The sequence below is a fragment of the Mus musculus genome, chromosome 1 (genome assembly GCF_000001635.26).
Source record: "Mus musculus strain C57BL/6J chromosome 1, GRCm38.p6 C57BL/6J".
Lineage (NCBI taxonomy): Eukaryota > Metazoa > Chordata > Mammalia > Rodentia > Muridae > Mus > Mus musculus.
Window position 1 is genome coordinate 143608691 of NC_000067.6, and position 14996 is coordinate 143623686.

A 14996-nucleotide genomic window follows, 5' to 3' on the forward strand; every position below is an offset into this window, starting at 1 on the left:
GGAAACTTGAGTCTGTAACTTCGGAAAATTAGTAAGCAAAAGAAACATATTTCTCATTAATTCTATAAACTACCAGCTTCCTGGAAGTGCATTTGTCTTTACAAACTATCAGTTACAGCTATAAAGTTGCCTCATGACTTTTAGAAAACTGATACAATCCAATATCATACAAGCTATAGTTTCAGGAAACAAAACAAACAGCAGTTGACTCCATGATATTAATTATAATTCACTGTTCTTATTTGTAAATTACAGAACAGTTGTTAGAAAGAACTCAAGAGCTCTATACTAGTAATTCACATAAATGATAGTAATTCAAATAAATGTAAAAGTTAAATTCCTTTCACGAGCTTTCAGTCTGCAAAGCTCAAGGGTCACCTGACTCCAGGCTCTCTGAGCAGACAGAAAATGAAGTTCAGGAGGGAAAACAGTTCATGAGAGCAAGATTACCCAATCTTTGTCCTCTCACGCTTAGTTTCTTGTGCCATCTAACAGGCTCTAAACTTGTTCTACATTTACATATAAAGTCAATAAATCAAAGTTATCATGTTAGCATCAAATCAGACAATGTTCAAAGCAAGGAATTACAGAATATAGCTCATACTTTTAAATTTTTTAAATTGATTTTAAAAATCACTATAGTAAAGCATATGTTAGTATATTTTAGAATCATAATTACCTATCCAATGTTTCCCAGAAACGTAAGAAAACTGGTCTATCCAAGTGACGTTTATGATAGCTGAGTTCTAATACTGTTACATCCCACTTTTGAACATTTGGATCTAGACGAACTTCATCATACTTGAGATGGAAGGCTTTAACTATATGGAGAACAGGTAGAAAAAGAACCAGCATTCTTATTAAAACTATAGCCAAAATTATGGAAATACTTTACTGAAAGAAAATACATATAAACACAAATACTAAAACAAACAAAAATCCCAATCTCTCTACTACCAACTGAAGCTACACTAGCATTGTAATTAGTGATCTCTGAAACAGCCAAAACGGTATGTATCCTTGTAAAATTACTAGGGGAGTGAAACTAACAGAACTCAGGTGCTAGTAAGATTTTTGTCATTATGACACAGGTTCAGGTAATTCAGAAAGAAGAAACTTCAACTGAAAAATCCATTAGACTGGCTCAAAGACAAGTATGTAGGAGCATTTTCTTGACTAATGTCTGAGGTGAGGGAACCCTGGCTAGTGCTGGTAGTACTATCCCTAGGAAGGCTGAGCAAGCCACAGAAAGCAAGCCAAGAAGCAGCTTTCCTCCACGGTTCCTACATCTGCTCCAGCTTGGTTTCCACCTCTCAATAATGAAATGCCATCAGGACATAGACGTCTCTGTATTTGTCAGGCTCTGGCAGGATGCCTGCAGCCAACCACTGGACTGAGCACTGGGTCCCCAATGGAGGAGTTAGAGAAAGGACTGAAGAAGCTGAAGGGGTTTGCAACCCATAGGAAGAACAATATCTATCAACCAGTACCCCCAAAGCTCCCAGGGAATAAACCACCAACCAAAGAGTACACATGGAGGGAGCCTTGGCTCCAGCTGCAGAGGATGGCCTTGTTGGTATCAATGGGAGGAGAGGCCCTTGGTCCTGAGAAGGCTCGATGTCCCAATGTAGGGGAATGCCAGGATAGGGAAGCGGGAGTGGGTGGGCTGGTGAGCAGGGGAGGGGAGGATGGGATTGGGGTTTCTGCAGGTGAAACTGGGGAAGGGCATAACATATGAAATAAGTAAAATATTCAATAAAAAAAAAACATATAAGTCAAATAAACCCTTTCCTTCCTCCATCTTTTGGCAATGGTGTTTTGTCATAGCAATAAAAAGCAAACTAATACAATTTGGTTTATAAAAATAGAGAAAAAGAAAAATTTGTGATGAAAATAGCTAAAATCTAGTTAAGTAAATACAGTACTTACATATAAGGTGAACTATTCTATGTGCTAAGAGTATAACAGTGACCAACATAAACTCTCCATCTTCACAGAATATATATTCTAGTAACCACTAAATAGGCAATATCCAAACAGTATAAGTGAGCATATTGGTGTTTTTGTTTTTCTTGATATAACATCACATTTATGTAACCCAATCTTACCCCAAGTTCACAGCAATCTTCCTACCTCAGTTTCTCAAATGCCAAGATAACAGGCATGAGACACATCATGCCTAGCTCACACACTGGCTTGTGACATTAGTAATTAGTCAAGGTTCACTTCTTCAAAGGAAGTGGAAATGAATAGATGGAACAAAAAATATTATTTTACAGCTATTTCCTTCAAAAAAATAAAATTTACTTTATGCAAATTTAATTAAAAGAATTCATTAAGGAATTCTGTGTTATAGATTTGAAAAACCCATTTTCAAGTGTGTCACATAAGTGAAAAATTTTTGAGCATTTTTAAAATTATGAAATTATTACATTAAATATAAATTAACATTTTAAGATACTTTTCAATCTGCTTATTACATTCTTTGTTTTTTTTAATCTGTCAACTGTTTTGCTCTAAATTGCTGCTTAAACTACATATAAAGGGGATGCTGGGATGGCTCAGTCAGTACAGTGCTTGCCACAAGACCCCTCAACTCAGATAAAAATTCAGGCCTAGTACTTTGTGTCTCTTTCCCCAAAGCTGGGGGGCAAAGAAAGTCAGATCCCTGAAGCTCACTGGCCAGCCGGTCTAACCACAATGATGAACTAAAGGTTGGTTCGATGGTAAACCTTGTCTCAGAAAATGAAATGAGAATGGCATGAAGGCTCAGCAATTAGAGGTACTTCCTTCATAGGCCTAACAACTGAATTTGATCCCCAGAACCACCAGTGGAAGCAGAGAACCTCTTCTCTACTCTCTAGGAGAAACTGTGGGACCTCATAAGTCAAAGACTTTGCGGAAACATACATACCAATTCGTTGTCTTTCAATACCACATACATACAAAATATACACCTAACACACATACACACAATTTAAAATAAAACCCAAACAACAACACACCCCCAACACACATACACACAATTTAAAACAAAACAACCCAAACAACAACCACCACCAACATGAAAGAAGTAAAATATCTACTACGAAATATCTGGCCTCCACCTATAATCTCATTTGCATGTATATGTGTATACCCACCTGAACACATACATACATTTCCACTAAATACATAAGTTATATTTAAATAAAATGATTCACCCTAATTCACCTAAATCTCTTTAATAATTAGTAATTTTTCTGTTATTTACTTTTGACTTTTGAAATTAAAGCTGGTAACACAGTAAAAAACAAACAGAATAATTTTTATTGTAGGCACCAGTAATACAAAGCAAATATGCCAGCATATTACCATAAAATATATTGGTGACTCAGAAAAGCCAAAGTTTCCTAGGCTTCTTCAACTAAAAACAAAGGAAGTTATAATGTGACATAAAGATTGAAAAAAAGCTCCACATTCATCAAAATAACACATCTTCAGGGAAATTTATAAATTCTGCCAACATTTTCAGCATGGAGCGAAATGTTCTTCCTTTTGAAGAACAGATACTATACGACCAGAAGATGACAAAGAGATATTGTAGAAATTTTTAAAATATAAACTAGCAAGAATTTGAAGAAACTATCATAACAATATCTTGAGAAACAGAGCTGGAGAGCTGGCACAGAGGCCAAGAACCCCAGCTGCTTCATCCAGTGGACCTGGGCTCTATTCCCAGTACCAAAGTGGCAACTCATAAAGATCTGTAAACTCTACCTCCAGGGAATCCACTGCCCTCTTCTGGCTGCCAAGGGCAGAAAACACACATTGGTGCACATACATAAATGAAGGCAAAATACCAATATACATTTAAAAAATTAAAAACTTTTTAAAACCTTGAGAACTGAATGTTTGTCTTAGAATGCAAGAAGTCAAGAATTCAATCCCAGCATTCCAAAGGGAGGGGGGGGATAATTTTAATAAAAAAGTGTATAACTACTCAGCTACTCAAAATGTAAAATATTTCAAGCTACAAATCAAAATTCATTGTACTTTTGAAACATTTTATTTAGAAACTATATAACTCAATTTATATATAAAAGTCTGGTTATCTTGCTGAATTTTGATTGTGTCATAATTGTGCAATATTAAGTTAGTCTTTACTACAGCCCATGAAAATGCCCCCCACACTCTTAGGTTTCTCTTATGTTATACAAGTAATTAAATTGTCTACTTTGTGCATTTTGATGTGGAAAAAGTAGAGTTCATAAACCCTGAGAAAAGCACTGTGATACATAATTTATTAACTTGAAGCAAACTACAATCACGTCAGAAAAGTCTTAATGAGGGATTTTCTACACTGTGTTGGCATGTAAGCATGTCTATGGCAGACTTCATTATTAAGTTAAATGTATGGAAAGAGCCAGCCCACTAGGGGCAGTACCACTCCCTAGGCAATAGGTCCTAAGCTGTCTAAGAGTAGAAAATCTGTGGTGACCACAAGTAAGCAAGCAAGTTGAGCACGGATACATTCATTTCTTTCTGCTTTTTAATGTGGTATGATATGACTAGTTAAATGAAGGCTCTGCCATGACCTCTCCACAATGATGAACTGTGTCCTGAAATTGTAAGGTGAAATAAACACATTTTCCTCCTAAGCTGCTTTTTGTAAATTTATTTTATTTCTGTAACACAAATGACACTAGGAGAAGCACTTAGAGCTAAAGGACAATATAGTTCTAAGTTTCTGGCTTAGGTAGATCACTGAAAAAACTATGCTAGGAATAAAAAGTTCAGGCTAAAGAAAGTAAGACAATTTATTGATGTTACTTGTAACAAACTGTCATATTCCATCAGAATATTAACAAGTATTTATTAGTCAGTAAGTCAGATAATCCCATAATCTTGAGTTAAGAGATACAATTTTACAAAGTGTGGGGAGATAAAAACTGAAAATGTGAGCCTAGAGTGACTTACAGGACAACAAAGGATACACAAAAAAAAATCTCATCTTGAAAAACCAAAAATAAAGAAATGAATGAATAAATAAATAATAAACAGAAAAATGAAAATCTAAGATTTCCTTTAAAAGGTATTCAGAATTTAAAGAGAAATGGTAATTTTAAATGTATAGTTAATAGCCAGAAACAAACTACAAAAAAAAAAAAAACTAAAAAATAATTTAAACATAAAAATAAAAAAATAAAGCAAACAAAGCCCCTCGAGATCAAATGAAGCCCAGTACTTGACAGCAAGCATTTTAAAAGGTAAGGAGTGAGTCAACAGTGTAGACTTCTGATAGGAGGTCAAGACTATCCAATACTGGAAGATGGGGAAAAACAACTTTAGTGAAGTATCCACACTATAATGGTTGAAGGCCTGAGCACAGCACTCATGGAGATAACTGTTTCAAAGACTAGTTGCAACAGAGAAGGTGTGAGCTCAAGTCCATGGCTTGGTTTTGTGGTTCCTTTAAATATGAAAAAATATTTCTAACCACTGCCAGAAAGGAGCCACGATGGAAGCAGCAATGAGGAGAAAGAATAAGATGGGGAAGAAAATCACTCAACGGTGCTAAGTTTTCTACATCCTTACCTACCTTGGAAGAATACTAATCTTAACAATTAAAATACATGCATTAAGTTGCTAAGAAAATTCAGTCTTTATGTCTTGAAATTAACCTAATCATTTTTGCATTCATTAATACTTTCATTAAATTTCATTCCCTCTATATATTTTCACTGTGATATTTCTATAACTCCATATTATATAATAACTAAATTTTATATAGGTTGATGTTTGCTAAATTGAAGCCTAGGACATTTGCCAGCCTAGGACATTACCCATCTGGGATGGTTCCTGAGCTTGGCCTTTCCTCTTCATTCAGTTCTCTCAGCTCAAGTGTTTTGTCTTTTGAGAATCCTTAATAGTTCTTGTTTCTTGGGAACTTCTAGTTTTTATGTCTTTATTCGATAATCTGTCTGACAACAATGCAATTACCACAGTAGGAGCAGCCCTTTATTCATTCATTCATTCAATTCCGTGTTCTCAGCATATAAGAACACCTGACACACAGAGGCTTTCAATAAATATCCTATGAATCATTTTATATACATTACATCTATTGCTGAACATACATGTTGTGTGAATTGATCAAAATAGAATATGTAGTCTACTAGGAAGAAGGGATATTCCAACTATTATTTAAGTTGGGGGGGCTATATGATATATTGCTAAGTATTTTAGATTATTTACCTCATTAATATTTCAATATGCCTGTACTTTTTCTTTCTAATTGTAACCATAGTTATACAATGTACATTGTATAAATTAATTATTTTCACTGTGGTATTTCTACAACTGCATATGTCATGTAGTAACCAAATATTACACAGATTGGCTTTTGCTATGAAGATCATCTACATTGGCAACATGTCACTAATTTTTATAGACAATCACAAAGTAAATATTAATGTGCAAAAGGCTTTAAAAATACAAGTGGTTAAAAGTTAGCATAGACTGCTACTTAATGGCAATCCTTTAATACAGTCATATGCAGTGTGACATGTGGCTTTTCCTCTTAAAAACCAATTCTATATTGAGTAAACAAAAAATTATGGAGAATCTTACTTTTCGCAAATATGTCAACTGGTGATCCATCAGGGAGAAGCCATGGCCAACCTTTGAATTGCCAAGCAGGACCTTGTACAAAAACAGCCACAACTCGATCCCTACCAGCAGAAAGGAGGAAGTGGGGGAGAGAAGGGAGAATACTTCAAACTTGAGCTTTAACCAGTACAAATCCTTAAAAAAAAAAAAGGGTCTCATAATTATTCATATAACAGTGTTGCTAACAGTCCTCTTGGTGAGACAAACATAATTAAGTTGACTTTTTGGTATGTTTTATGATATAAACCTTAATGACTCCTATGCTGCACACACACTTAGGCAGCCCTACTCCTACCTAAGTCTTCTGGAAGTAGTTTCACATCATCTTTGTAATCTTTTTTCTTCCCTTGAGTAAACAATGTACTTACAGATTAGAATAGGGATAAGTAGATTAATTGAACAAAATAGTTTTAAATGGAAGTTACTGAAAATTCAAATACATATTAAGTATTTAAATTTAATTAAAACACTAAATTATTGGAACTCTGTAGCCATTTTATGAAATCCAAGACTTATTTTCTTATCTTCTGGCTCCTTAGGAAAAAAATCTGAAGATAAAAAACTCTCTACTTTTCTAATTTTTCCAAGCTGTAGATAACTATTATTTACCCTAAATGTTAGTTTGGTTTTAAAGTAACTCATTTTTTCAGCTATACAAACTACTTTTCCAAGAAGGAATAAATCTCTTTTTAGCTCATCTTTCCTTATTTTGCACAATACTTAATTAAAAATTATATTAAGTAACACCTTAAGCAGTTTAAGCATATAAGAGTCTAGAACAAAACAATGATGGCTATTTACCATTAGTAACAGTTACAAAAGTATTTACAAAGTGAGAATGCTGTTTCAAGCGCATTAAAAATAATCATAATAACACATTTCATTTTCAAAACACTCTAGTGTGGTAAATACTACTTCAGCCCATGTTCAGATGAAGAGACAGAATACATGAGTATGTTAGAGAATATTCTATTAAAGAGAAGGCAAAGGAAGAGATGGAAAAAAAAGAAAGAGGGGGAGGAATGAAAATAATGATTACTCTTGGTGATTAGCAAGAAATGTTCCATTTAAGGACTGATACACAAAGAGAATAATCACCTCAGTATTACTATGGAAATAGGCTACCCTTTTTAAAAGGCCTTCAGAATGTTCAAAAATCTTCATACCACACATTAACAATCCATCTTAGACAAAAATTCTATCAACAAAGCAATTAGCCAGTTGTTCAAGGCAAGTGTGGAATTAATACCAATAATCAGTTTTCAGGAAGCTGAAGCAAAAGGACTGCTGTGGGTTCAAGCCTAAATCAGAGTGAGATCAAATACACAAACACACACACACAAAATCACAAACATAAGAAGCATGCACAAACACACACATGTACACAAGTACCCAAAGTCACTGAGAAAGACAGAAAACTTAAAATTCTTACTCTACCTGAAGTTTCTGAGTTTAAAATTAAATAATAAACAAAATTTCCTTCTGTGTAATATATACCTGAACTTTCAAAGACATCTTCAATAGTACAATACACTACTAAATAAATTAAATATAATTTATGCCCTGTAATAGTTGTGAGAGAAAGATATAACTAGAATGTCAGCATTACTGGTACCCAAATTAGATCGTCATATAAAGATTAATAAGTTTTCCAAGATATTCTCTTTTTAAAACCCATTATAAAGTCTTATATTTGTTTAAATCATTAAAAAAAAAAAAAAAAATGGGCAGGAAAGATGGCTGACCACGAAAAGTGCTTGCTACCAAACCTGACAACCTGAGTTTGATCCAAGACCCATGTTGGAGAAAAGCTACTCCTCCAAGTTGTTCTTTGATCCTTGCAATACCATATCACCTGCACACATGCAACATAAATATTCAAAACAATTTAGAAACAAAACATGAATGCAGGGAGCATGAGGAAGGGCGTATCTTACCAGTCTTGAGGCATAAGTTTCAGGGGCTGGTCTACTACTCTGTAAGGTACTGTGACACTAATTGCTGTGCCCCCTGGTTGCATCTGGTCTTTTCTTCTCTGTATTAGTGTTTCATTTTCTCGTTGACAACCCTGTTTCTTCTTCTCATCTGATGGGACAAATCTTTGAAAAAGCAGAGGAAAAAGTACATGATATAATGAACTAGGAAAATCTATTTTCAAATAATTTTTGAAATTTTAATTATTTTAAGCTAAAATGTTTGCTTTTATGTATAGATCTTAGTCATTGGAGTATGGATCTTTATTTTATATATTAAAATGAACCAATATTTCATGTGCACCCTATCAATGAGCACTCAGAAGCTGTTAGCACTAACTTGATTTCTCAAATGCTATTAAATAGAGAACATAATGAGAAATGAAAACATCATTTGAAAGGAAGATGATTGTGTGGTGGGGTAGGGCTGTTTACTGGTGATTCACTTTATCTGAAATTTCATTTGACAACTGAAAATTTTTTACACTTTTTTGTTTCAGAAAAATTAGAAAAATGACATCAAACTTCTATGTTATCTTTTAAGACGTTAAAAGTTGAAAAATCAGCATATACCAAATCTGTTCTAGGAAATAGCACATACACATAATCTTATATCAACTCTATGTAGTTCCATTTTTCTACTCTGTCTTCCCAGCAGAGGATATACCTGAAGAGATACTTACTACCATTCTAGAACCTGACAGCGTTTTACAAGCTGTAATGGTTAGCACATTAACTGTTGACTAAATTTAGAAACTCCTTTGGATGTGTCTATGAGAGGAAACCAGAAAGGCTGACTGAAGGAAGAGCGACAGCACTGTCCCCAATGTTGAAGCGCAAGACTGGATAGGCCGGGGGGGGGGGGGGGGGGTAAGCAGAACCCCAGCGTTTAGTTAGTCTCCCTGCGTCCTGACTTCAGATACAATGTCACTCTGCTGCCATGGCCTTCCACCATGACAGACTACACCCTCTACTGACAGTCAAAAAGCCCAAGTTGTCTTTGTCAAGTATTCTGTCAGAGCACTGCCAAAACTAAGTGAGTGTTTACAAAAATCCTCATTTTTAAAATAAAAACAATTCAAACTATTTTTAAAATAAAAAGTTTGACCTATTTTTCATGGCTTAAGCCCTCCAATTAAATAAGGAAATACAATCAGTGGGCTCACTGAATGTGTGCTTCTTCCCCCCCCTCAAGTTTCGATATTGTTTACTTATCCATCAATGAACCAGTGGCATAAAATAGAGGAAAGTCAATGTCAGTAATTTGACAGAGCTTAAAAGAAAATAAGTTGTCAATTTCCCTTTAACTGTCTTTGTGGCCCATTTAGGTGCACACTTACTCATTATTCATTATTTACTATTTGATTTCAATAAATAATTTGGGTGTGTGTGTGGATACATAAGGGTGCATTTTCTATTTACAATGATGATGTAATATTTCTAAAAATGTTGCTTTGGCTTAAATGTGGCCATTGCTCTGAGAAGCTGAAACAGCCTATTGAGGGAGGGCCATAAAATGGTTCAGCAGAAAGCACTTGCTACCAAACCTGGTCCACACAGTAGAAAGAGTATATGCTTCTAAAGGGTAGAAAAGGTAAAAGGATAAAGGGCTAAAAAGGAATATAAGTCTATACTGGATAGGGTTCCTTGAAATTTTTCATAAATTAATGCTCATTTTGAGGTCATGAAGGCTTTTATTGTTTGGTACCAGCAATGGAACAGAACTGTCTATGCTGACTGGATTTCATATCCATTTAACATCTGCTAATCACTTGCTACTGTACATTTTTGTTTATGTCTAGTTAATCACACATATATGGAAAATGCCAAATTAATAGTAACACTTTGGATAAAATATTATTTTAAAATGCATTTATATAATATTGTGCATATATATATATATATATATATTGTCTTTATATAATGTTGGAAACAATTCTAAACCAAAAGGAACTGATGAAAGTATCTAGCATATCTGCATATGCAAGTATTATCTTAAATGTTAGGACATATATATACATACACACACACACACACACACACACACACACACACACACAGCTGAGTCTCTGTGCTCTTGAACTCTCATTTCAGATTCACAAAACAGAGTTCTTTTCACCAAGACACTTCACACATTTACCACTGCTTAGTTATAAGCCTATTTTCATTCACAAAAATCACTGCCCACATCCAAGCAGTTTTCTTACAGGTATGTGTGAAAGAAAATCTAGCGACTGCAAGTTCTACTCTCTACGTTTATGTATATTTGGAGTGTTTCTTTGTGCAAGATTTCCTCTTAGAACTCTAACTTCAGGGAATCCCATGGCCAGAACAACACTTTCCACTCTAAATAACCGTGTAGTCCCACCATCCTTCTCTCAAACATGTTGACAGGTAAAAGATTTGTGACACTTCTACAATATTAGCTTCATTTTGTTATGGGGTGTTAAAAGTTAGGATGTTAAAGATTAAGCTGAGTCCTAGTTTCTGTTTCACTTATCACTGTAGGGATAACAAGAAAGAAGAATCCTTAGTTTTATATAAAACCAAACAGAATTTATGCCAATTTGAACTATGGGCTACAGCCAGTACTATAATTGTGTCAAGGAGGTTTCAATTATGCACTAATTGCATGGTGAAGCCTCCAGCTGATTCAGTCGGTAGGGGAGACGTCAGCTGCAATGAGTCATTAAAACAATGAGGGAAATGTTTTGAATTTGGAAGGAAAACAAAATGGGCACAACCTATCCTAAAAGTGTGGCCCATTTAATTGTGTGGCTTCTCTGTAGTAAAGGCTAATAAGAAAAGGAAAGTTAATATTTTGTTATCTCTTCAAACTATGAATATTAGACCACATCAAGATGAATACACATTAAAAATTACTTAAAAGGAATTTTAAAAATAACTTATTCAAAATTACAAAGAGTTAAAAAAATAATCCCAAGATTAAGTAAAAGGCAGCCTCACGAGAACTACAATCTATCCCTTAAACAAGGAAGTCAAAAGTTAGGATAAATACATGATACTCTTGGACTCATAAACACACAACACACCACACACACACACACACACACACACACCTACCTCACTTTCAATTGCTAAATTTGAGGTAGAGTCTCTATTTTACCTATTTTTCCCATTATGTTCCATTCTCCCCCTATTTCTTCATTTACTTAATACTACAGTTTAAATTGAAACAGTATATAGTATTAGCTACAAAATATAACAAGGCCAGGTCACTGAGGATTCCAAAATTTAGTTGAAAAATCTAGAAATATAAGAACAAAACTAAAGAAAACAGAAGAAGGTACTATTTTTACAGACTATCAAAGATTGAAAGACTATATTTGCATATTAGAAGGTGGACAAACGATACATTCCCCCGCCCCCACCCCCATGGTCCTCATCCCAGGATTTCTCCTGATTGGGTCAAATATCAAAGGATATTCTATTTTTTCTAGGTTACAAAATTATAGAAGACAATAAATTTCAACTATTACTTTTCATTAAAAAACATTAAGAACAACTCCATAATATACATTAGAAGTGGTAGGCAAGGTGTTCAGTGGCTGATAACTAATGGATTTAAATTGATTGTGATTCTATCTAGACGTCACTCATGTTTGTATTTTTCACTGTATTAACAATATAGTATAACAAGAAGAAACTGAAAATGACTTCTTACATTAATTGTATCAGTTTGTGCAAATAATGACTCCTGACAAATTACTATCGCTATCTTGTAAGCTTCCACAGAAGGTTGGACTTTCGATTTATAGAGTGTGTTAGTTGATTCTTGAATAAACAAACTCGATCTACACAACAATCTTTCCAAATAGGTTGTCATTAAATGTTAACCTTCTAATTTAGGCACCAAACAGTATTAGTTAAATAAAGGTTAATACTGTCTGTCTATTAATACTCCAAAACAAGGAGTCTATTTATGGCTAAAGTGGAAAGTATTTAATGACATATTCTGCACTTTTTTCCTCAAGTTGAGTTCAAATAAGAAATATGCACATTCCTTACATGGTATATATAAAACACATTAAATATAAAATATATGCTTACAAAATTCCAGTTCCAACAGCACAGTATATCTTACAGGGTACATACAGTCCTCTTACTGTCAGCAGCTAGAAAAGCTACATCAAATGTAAGCAAAAAAAGTGACAACCAATTAAGTGCACGGATGTTGCCAGAAAAAGACACGTATTTCTGTGGGTTAGATTTTACCTACACAAAGAAATACAACCAGAATCTCAGAATAAACAATGACAAGATTAACTAGGCAAAAAACTTTCATTCAAATGGCAAGGAAATTTATCTACGTTGGCCTGACTCTCCAGTTGAGGTAGGGATAATTTCATAATGATGCTAGGGCTGACCCTTCGCTGACAATGAAATTAAATTTACATTTACCCTAATAAACCAAAAATCCTTAAATGCTTTAGATAGTATCAGAATATCTAAAAAGCAAATACAGACTGATAGAGACAGTCAAGACACACACACAAACACAAACACACCCAACACACTACAGAAGAACATGCCTTCAGTCAGAATTTCTTAAAGCCATGTTCAGATTCATGAGGTGTCTGTTTTGAAGACTGGTACTTCTGGGTAAGACAGCAAAATCTTTGTTTCCATGTGACTCCTTATAAACAGTCAGTACAAAAAAGGAACATATTTTAGTCCAGCTTCAAAGTGCCTTAAAAAGATGAGCAGGGAGCTGAAAGAAGCTGAGCCTAATAGTTCTAGCAGAAAAGGGGCAAACCAAAACCCCATCTAAAAGGGAAGTGGAGTAGAGGTAGTGAAAATATCTTAGCAGTCCTAACCTAAGAAGCCCAAGCCCTCACAAGCTTCATATCAAGACAGTGAGTCCTCTTCAGGGCATGCCAGCATAGGGGAGGAATGCTACTCTGCATCATACAGAGTAATATAATAGCTAGCACCAACTTAAAAGAAACTCTATTATTTAAAACTGAGCCACCATTGCATGTAAGCAACATGGACAGGGAACCTAAATATAACATGCTACAAGACTGAGAGCCAGACCTAGGAAGCAACTGTAAGAAGGGAAGAATAGAATTTCACAAGCTAAAAAGTGGAAAAGAGAAGAACTGGGTCCAGACAGTTAAGGGCCTAATTCTGACCTTGGAGGCTCAGAAACCAACCTTATCAACTAAGAATGGTCCTATGCCCCAGGCCCTGACCTACCTTGAAAGCAGCAGGCAGATCAACCTCTGGTATCACCCACCTACCCTTCATTGCTACATAGCCCAGGATCTCTGAAGTACACCAAGCCCAACTGGGTTAATACTTAAGAATTATAAAGTGAGGACTCAGAATCTCTGCCTATACAGACAGAGCTCAGTGCCGTGGTTGCTTTCCACTATTCCAACCCATTTAGGAGGCATCCTCCATACAGAGTACTAGCAACAACAAAAAGAGTATGCTCTGGGGAATCTCTGGAGGGTGAAACAACTGGCCCAGCACAGACCACAAACCTAAGTATTGGCTAACATGTTATACAAAGAAGAGAAATTACTCAAGTAAAGAGAGATTTAGCAGACATCAGACACATAAGCAATACAAGTTTTACAACAGCATAAACCACAGGAAAGTGGTTTTTCCTTTAATTCCTATACTTCTAAAACTCATGCTTGGGCTGGAGAGATGGCTTAGAAGTTAAGAGCACTGCCTGCTCTTCCAGAAGTCCTGAGTTCTATTCCCAGCAACCACATGATGGCACACAACCATCTGTAACAGGATCCGATGCCCTCTTCTGGTGTGTCTGAAGACAGCTACAGTGTACTCATCATATATATAAAATAAATAAGATCTTTAAAAAAATTAAAAAGAAAAAAACCTCATGGTTTTATTTGGTATTCCCCTTTCTACATTTACTTAATTTTGCCTGTGCATTCTCATTTGGGGAAATCTTTTGGGTTTTGTTTTTAATTTTTAAATCTGTTTTTAAAGAAAAAATTTAAAGATTTGTATGTATATGTGGTGGTTTAATAATTAACCACACTTGGTCAAAACAGAATGACATATACATATGAGAATGTCATAATAAAATCCTTTATGTACTAAGTTACTCTCTCTCTCTCTTTCACACACACACCCACACCCCCACACCTGGGGTGTGGGGGTGTGGGTGTGTGTGTGTGTGAGTGTGTGTATGTATATGTATATGCATATGCATATGCATATGCATATGTAGATTTAAGGAATTAAAGACTAGAAAAGAATGGTCTAAGCCTGTGGCAACCATTAAGATTGAATTACCAGGTACCCAATGCAATTATGTTGTGTAATTTCCATTTAATAAAAAACAGAACAGAACCACCATGAACATATTACAGT

General features: G+C 34.9%; 1 protein-coding gene across 1 annotated transcript in view; it reads right to left on the bottom strand.

Moving 5' to 3' along the window:
• Cdc73 (cell division cycle 73, Paf1/RNA polymerase II complex component) overlaps nt 1-14996 on the bottom strand; it is a 99618-nt gene that overhangs the window by 5415 nt on the left and 79207 nt on the right. The window contains exons 14-16 of the mRNA NM_145991.2: nt 8589-8750; nt 6613-6713; nt 680-821 (exon numbers count right to left, since the gene is read on the bottom strand). Coding sequence (NP_666103.1) covers nt 680-821; nt 6613-6713; nt 8589-8750 — 405 coding nt within the window. The remainder of the gene's footprint in view (nt 1-679; nt 822-6612; nt 6714-8588; nt 8751-14996) is intronic.